General features: G+C 34.3%; 1 protein-coding gene across 3 annotated transcripts in view; it reads left to right on the forward strand.

The window, feature by feature from the left end:
* Positions 1-6,762, forward strand: part of NUP35 (nucleoporin 35) — a 40,277-nt gene extending 33,515 nt beyond the window's left edge. For all 3 annotated transcript variants that reach the window (XM_025460424.3, XM_025460422.3, XM_035698762.2), the window contains exons 6-9: positions 2,021-2,090; positions 3,377-3,505; positions 4,541-4,705; positions 6,114-6,762. In XM_025460424.3, the coding sequence (XP_025316209.1) occupies positions 2,021-2,090; positions 3,377-3,505; positions 4,541-4,705; positions 6,114-6,191 (442 nt within the window). In that variant the 3' untranslated portion in view covers positions 6,192-6,762. The remainder of the gene's footprint in view (positions 1-2,020; positions 2,091-3,376; positions 3,506-4,540; positions 4,706-6,113) is intronic.
* The last annotated feature ends 651 nt before the right edge of the window (positions 6,763-7,413 follow it).

Genomic DNA, 7,413 nt, shown 5'->3' on the forward strand with positions numbered 1-7,413 from the left:
AATTTATTTAAAATTTAAAAATTCAAAGGAATTATAAGAATCTACAGTGAAAACTTGTCCTTCCCACTTTTGTCCTTTTTTTTCCACTTCCCAGCTGCAATTTTTCTTCTAAGGCAATACTTGACACCTGTTCTGTGTGTAACCTACCACAGATTCTTTGTTACTGATCCTGTTTAGGTGACAAATCAGGATCATTGCTTTCTCTTATTCTCCAGAAAGATCATGCTTAGCCCACAGCAATTGGATGGCCTCTTGATTTTTTTTCTTTATTTAAATTTTCATATTCTTTCATGGCATGGCTGTGTTTTTGAACTTGGACGTCCACCCTTAAGTCTGTTTTTGAGACTCAGTATTAATGGTGTCTCTTTTAGATTTCTCAGTAAGTGGATAAATTACTTGAAGTTCTTCTGCTAGTCTTTTTCTTCATTTTTAAGATCAACACTTTCATACCTCTTAATTTTCTGTTGGTTTTATGTTTAGTAACCATATGAGTTTGATTGCAAGAACTGAAACATTTTTTTTTTTTTTTACCCTTTAACAGTATGTGTTTATTTTTTATTTTTTTATTTTTTTTAATAAATTAATTTTTTATTGGTGTTCAATTTACCAACATACAGAATAACACCCAGTGCTCATCCCGTCAAGTGTCCCCCTCAGTGCCCGTCACCCACTCAACCCCACCCTGAAACATTTAATAATTTGATCATTTATAGGGTAGTATATCTAAAATATGTATGTTCTTTCTTTGATAATTTAACTTTTTCCTGTTGACTCAGGGTCATCATTCATTCATTCATTGTTTTAGGGTACTTCTTTTACAGAATATTGGAATGTTTCCATTCAGAGTGGTCCTAGGGTCTTAGAACTACATTTTATTTTTCAAATACCTCCTACTGCAACCATTATTTTTCTTTCATTTTTATTTTCTTCAGCTCTGGTTTATAGGCACTTGTTGCTTTACTTTAAGGTTAGGAATCTTAAAAAAAAAAAGGTTAGAAATCTTATAAAATTTGAGTCTTGAATGCAGTGAGTATTTTACTCACATTTTAATATGTACACGTCTCATTTATTTTTGTGACTCCTTTTTTTCCTTAGGTTTTTTTCCTTCTTTATTTTAAATTTTTAAATTTTTTATTTACATTCAGTTAATTAACATATAATATATTACTAGTTTCAAAGGTAGAGGTCAGTGATTCATCAGTCTTATATAATACCTAGTGCTCTTTACATCATGTGCTCTCCTTAATGTCCATCACCCAGTTACTCCATTCCCCCACCCACTTCACTTCCAGCAACCCTCAGTTTGTTTGCTTGATTAAGGGTCTCTTATGGTTTGTCTCAAGTCCTCCCTAACTGAAGCTGTTGGTTAAGAGAACTCCAGATTTTCAACTTAAAATAACTTTATTGTTTGGATTATAATAGTAATGTCTGATAAAATATTTAAACCATACAGAATTTTATAAAGGAGAAAATGAAAATCACAATTTTCTCAGATTTTGGCTATTAAAATCTTGGTAACCATCCTTTTAAATGTTTCTATACCATTGATACTTGGTACTGACTTTCATTTTTGTTTGAGAACTAAATTTCTGAATTTTCAATTGGTGCTCAATGTGTAATAAGGACTATATAATTTAAAATTCGTTTCCTTTTAATAACCATAGTATACCTCAGTATTTCACACATACTCCTATATACATGCTCACACACTCTTGCAAAATATATACAGAGCTGCAAGTTCTTAGTTCTTTGGGCATGGTAAGGCAGTGGCAGTGGAATTTTAGAGATTTCATAGATGGAATATAGGGATGGAGAAGAATGGCTGAGTCAAAACTAATTTTAACATATTTGTTTTTGGGTGACAGGCAATGATAGATTTAGCTGACATGGGGGAAACAGCAATCAGGGGTTTCCTTAATATTTTAGTCTCTTGGGACCGTATCTTAAAACACTTACAAGTATGTTAATTTGCATTTGTATTTGTTATGGAAGTTGACTATTTGGACAATTCTTTTTTCAGGTTTCCTCAAGCATCTGCTTCCTATATATTATTACAATTTGCACAATATGGGAATATCTTAAAACATGTGGTAAGGCTTCTTTTCAGTTCAAGATTTAGTATGAAAAAAAAACCAACTGTGAATTGAGGGAAACTTTGCTGCTGAATACTGTCTACTTTTTCCAAACTAAAGTTTTTCTTTCTTAAATTTTCATTTAATATATCTGTTGGAGTGTAGAAGGGTAGAAGTTGCATAGTAGTTGATAAAAAGGGATAGAGAAGATAAACAAGAGAATGAGAATTTCAGACTCCCACCCTTAAATAGTTCACAGTCTCTTTTAACAAAAATTATGGGAAATATTTATATTTATATATGACATATATTATATGTCTTCCAGTATGAGCTTGTTTTATTGGAGATAAAGGAAAAGAGAGAAGTTCCTGATGTACAGAGTTCTTAGGGTTTTTTTTAACCTTATGTTGAACATTTTTGAAAAAGTATCTTACCTTGCTTTACCTATAACAAGTTATGAATAACAAATCTTTTTTCTGTTAGCAGGGATTGACTAACTCCTACAGAAAATTAGATTGATGAGTATAATTTTTATAAACTTAATAGTGTTAATAAAGCCTATTTATAAGAAACAAGTATCTTTTTGGGAATTAGTTTACTTTCAGAGAATATTTGCCACCTATCCTATCCTATCCTATCCTATCCTATCCTATCCTATCCTATCCTATCCTATTCTATTCTATTCTATTCTATTCTATTCTATTTTTCTATTCTATTTATTTATTTGAGAGAGAGAGAGTGCGCGTGTGCACGAGATGGGGAAGGAGCAGAGGGAGAGGAACAAGCAGACTCCTCGCTGAGTGTAGAGCCCCATATGGGGCTTGATCCCAGGACCCTGAGGTCATGACCTGAGCCAAAATTAAGAGTCATATGCTTATTAATGACTGAGCTAGGAACTCCAATATTTGCCAGATATTTTTGATAGAGAATTGAGGGTTAGGTAGAAATTATTGAAATTGTTTAATAGGATTTTTTTTCAATCCTAGCATACGGCTTATAATGGGGCATTAAATAAAAAGTAGAAGCAGAGGCTCCTGGGTGGCTCAGTGGTTGAGCATCTGCCTTTGGCTTAGGTCCTGATCCCGGGGTCCTGGGATGGAGCCCCACAGCAGGTTCCCTGCAGGGAGCCTGCTTCTCCCTCTGCCTGTGTCTCTGCCTTTCTCACTGTGTCTGTCATGAATAAATAAAATCTTAAAAAAAAAAGTGGAAGCAGATATATCTTTATATATTTGTATTTTCTAACAGAATTCATTTCTTAGATTTTATATTTCTTATGTTTTAAAAAACAACTTCATTCTTTGCAGATGTCTAACACAGGAAATTGGATGCATATTCGTTATCAATCTAAACTGCAGGCCCGGAAAGCCTTAAGCAAAGATGGGAGGATTTTTGGAGAGTCCATCATGATCGGTGTAAAACCATGTATAGATAAAGTAAGTTATTGCTGATGTAAGGAAAGTGGCTTAATCTATACGGAGAGCATGGGTCTAAGCATTGACATTGACGGTTATGCCACTTGGCTGCACTATGCCCCTTTTTCTTGCTTTGTAAAATGTGATGGTGTTACAGTACTGTTTTCATGGGAAGCCAAAAATGTAGTCACAAGACTTTAGAATTTAGAAATAATCCATACTGGCCCCTTAATTTTACAGATAAAGAGGCTAAGAGGATTTAAGTAACTTATCCAGAGTGTGTTTTTAAAGGTGAGACCTAGATTTTAGGTTTCTTAACTTCTCATTCTGTTGTGCAAAGCAACATCAAATTCCTTAAATACTTTAAAAGAATGCTGCTATTTCAGTAGAACGAAAGATTTCACTGGAATGGTTAAAAGGATTAACTATTAAATGGCTGAAGCTTTTTTAGTTATGTAATTATTATATTGTGTTGTAACGGATGCTTATAGAGGAGAATCTGGGGTTCCTAGCTACTAAGTAACACTGGACTTTATTCCTCTCCTCACCCCAGGATTTCCCCAAGATTCTGCTTTTTCTTCCTTGTGTTTTTTCATAGTAGTTTGTTAGATTTTTGCTGTTGTGAGTCTCTAGTTGTTTTGATCAAGTATTGAAGTGGATTTTCTGGCCGAGCATTGTGTATCAAAAACTAGCTAAAAAGCATACATTGCTTTATCAAGGCTAAAATTATTTGAAAGGTTAATTAGATCAAAGAAAAGATGCCCCTTTTATTAAAGTTTTCTTTTTGGACAGCCCAGGTGGCTCAGTGGTTTAGCACCGCCTTCAGCCCAGGGCGTGATCCTGGACACCCAGGATCCAATCCCATGTCGGGCTCCCTGTATGGAGCCTGCTTCTCCCTCTGCCTGTGTCTCTGCCTCTCGCTCTCTGTGTGTCTCTCATGAATTAATAAAATCTTAAAAAAAAATAAAGTTTTCTTTTTAAGTAGGATGTAGTAGTGGATGATAGATAACATGTTATGTTTATAAACAGAGAAGTTCTTTATCTTTATTTCTCCAGAGTGTTATGGAAAACAATGACAGATGTGCTTTATCATCTCCATCTCTAGCCTTTACACCACCAATCAAAACCTTAGGTACACCAACCCAACCTGGAAGTACTCCTAGGATTTCTACTATGAGACCTCTTGCTACAGCATACAAAGCTTCTACTAGTGACTATCAGGTATTTTAAGAATTGGATAAAAAAAGATATACTTTATGTATTTATTTATTAAAAGATATACTTTTAAAAGGTGAAATGCATAGCATGTTTAACTTTTTCGTTGGATTGATGGTTAATTCTTACTGACGTGATTGCCTTGAAATACCTATAAACTTTGCATTCTTAAATTTCCTATTTTAAAAATTAGAATTATGGCCAATTGAAAACTTACATTGAAACTTTGCCATTTTTTTAAAACATTTTGAGAGTTTATTTTAATTTTTTCTAAGTTATATTTGCATATATTAAAAGTTTCTCTTGTGAATATCTCTGGCATGAGGGAATATTAAAAACTGTGTTAAAACTGATGACTAGGGATCCCTGGGTGGCTCAGCGGTTTAGCTCCCGCCTTCGGCCCAGGGTGTGATCCCAGAGTGCCGGGATTGAGTCCCATGTTGGGCTCCCTGTATGGAGCCTGCTTCTCCCTCTGTGTATGTCTCTGCCTTTCTCTCTGTCTCTCATGAATAAATAAATAAAATCTTAAAAAAAATTGATGACTAAATCTGATGGCATCACAAATAACCTCAGGTTAGAGTTATCAGAAAAACCACTGACCAGCTCCCATTTCAAAATTGCTCATTTCAAAGAATTTTAAGGGAAAGTTCATGTATACATTGAAGAATGATAAAAGTATTGTGACTCTCATTCAGGATGTGATATTATACCCTACTTAATTAACCAGGTTCTGAACTTGCCTAGCCACAGACATGGTTCTTGAAACAGCAAATAAAAGTTTTTACCCTATGCTTTAATAAGACAGTGACGATTTAATCTTTGGATTTCCCTTGATATTTGGAGATTAGGACTGTTTTTTTTTTTTTTTTTCTTAAGGTTTTTCTTTTAAGCCAGTATTTTATTTTATTTTTTTATTTTCCAAGTAGGCTCCATACCCAGTGTGGGGCTTGAACTCACAACTGAGATCAAGAGTCACAAGTTCTACTGACTGAGCCAACCAGGCGCCCCTAAACCAGTATTTTAAAATCCTCATCTCCGGGAGTGCCTGGATGACTCAGTTGGATAAGCATCCAACTCTTGATCTCAGCTTAGGGTCATGAGTTCAAGCTCCACATTAGGCTCCGTGCTGGGTGTATAGGCTATTAAAAAGAAAATCTTGTAGCTTTTGTGTGTTTGTTCAGTTTCCTGATATAAGGAGCAGATATAATTTGTCTTGCCAAAGGAATAAGATTTTGTCCTTCCTTTAAAGCAAAGGATGTTCTGACTAAATCCAGATATTAATAATTAAATATACAATTCAGTACTACAAATGGATTTTAACTGTTCGATTCTTTTAAATTAGCTTTTAAGTCAAGAATTGATTATGATACTGAGGAAACTATAACCTAACAATTGTGTATGTTTTTTTGAATAGGTTATTTCTGACAGACAAACGCCAAAAAAAGATGAAAGTCTTGTATCCAAAGCAATGGAGTACATGTTCGGCTGGTAGTATAGTAAGAACCGAGAACTCACCTACTGTGGAGGAGGCTGCTACACTAAAACAGAGTCAGCAGAGTACCGCCAACTTCCTGTGGTTAGTTATATAACCACTCTTGGCGGTATTGGAAAGCTGGCTCATACTTTCCTTAGAAGCCTTTTTCTTTAAGGATACAGCATATTTGTAGCTCGCACTTTAAAAGATGCTTGAGACACGTTTTAAAGAAAAAAAAATCCCTGTAAATAGGATTTGGTGCTTTCTGTGATAATTGCATGCTTAAGCACAAAAAACTCAGCATTGATTACTGTAAAATATCTAATTGAATTTGTCGTGAGGCTTTGTAGTCTTCAGGAGTTAATGGGCTGAATTTCATGAAGGGTAACTTGTACAGCTCCTTCTGACAAGACACAAAGATTATACTTAACAATTTGAATTATGATCTTTTAATTTAATATTTTAATTATCTTGTTTATATATGTCCTATTGTGGATTGTCATCCTTCAGTATTCTAAAACCAAAACAGTCTTTTTAAAAACCCACTAAAGTTTCTTGATAATAAACTTTGTCAATTATATATATTGAACCATTTTTGTAAGTGACTTATTAACTATTTAAAAAAAGTTGAAGTGTTGAAGGGAGACCAGCAGGACTCCTTGCTGAGTGGGGAGCCGGATGAGGGGCTCAGTCCCAGGACCCTGAGGTCATGACCTGAGGTAAATCAAGAGTACTTGTTTGCTATATCTGAGTAGCTTACTTGGCTTTGTATCCGTTACATCATTTACTTAAAAAGAGCCAGGAAAGATGTAAATATATCCAATGAACACATTGTATGACTTAAACTTACACGGTGTTACATGTCAATTACATCTCAATTAAAAAAAAAAAAAAAACACTACAAAAACCAAAATGAACGAAAAGAGCCAGGAAAATCTGAGAAAGCAAAGTGCCGTATTTTTCAATACTACAGAATACTACAGAAGTGGAAACTGAGAAAGCTAGAAAAGTTACTCTGCAATTTCAGAGAAGCTGATTTCATACAAAAATAAGTAACATAAAACTGTAGTCATGCAAAGTTGTTTAAAAAAATGGATGTTAAGAAAAAGGAGCAAAATATCCTAAAGACATTGAACACCAGACATTCCCATAGTAGATCTGAACTATGACCTATTATTTAAAAATGACTTCTAAGATGTTTTGAAAGTGATACAGAGTATGAATATCAATCAGAATTTCA

This window comes from Canis lupus, chromosome 36 (assembly GCF_003254725.2).
Source record: "Canis lupus dingo isolate Sandy chromosome 36, ASM325472v2, whole genome shotgun sequence".
In the NCBI taxonomy this organism is placed as follows: domain Eukaryota; kingdom Metazoa; phylum Chordata; class Mammalia; order Carnivora; family Canidae; genus Canis; species Canis lupus.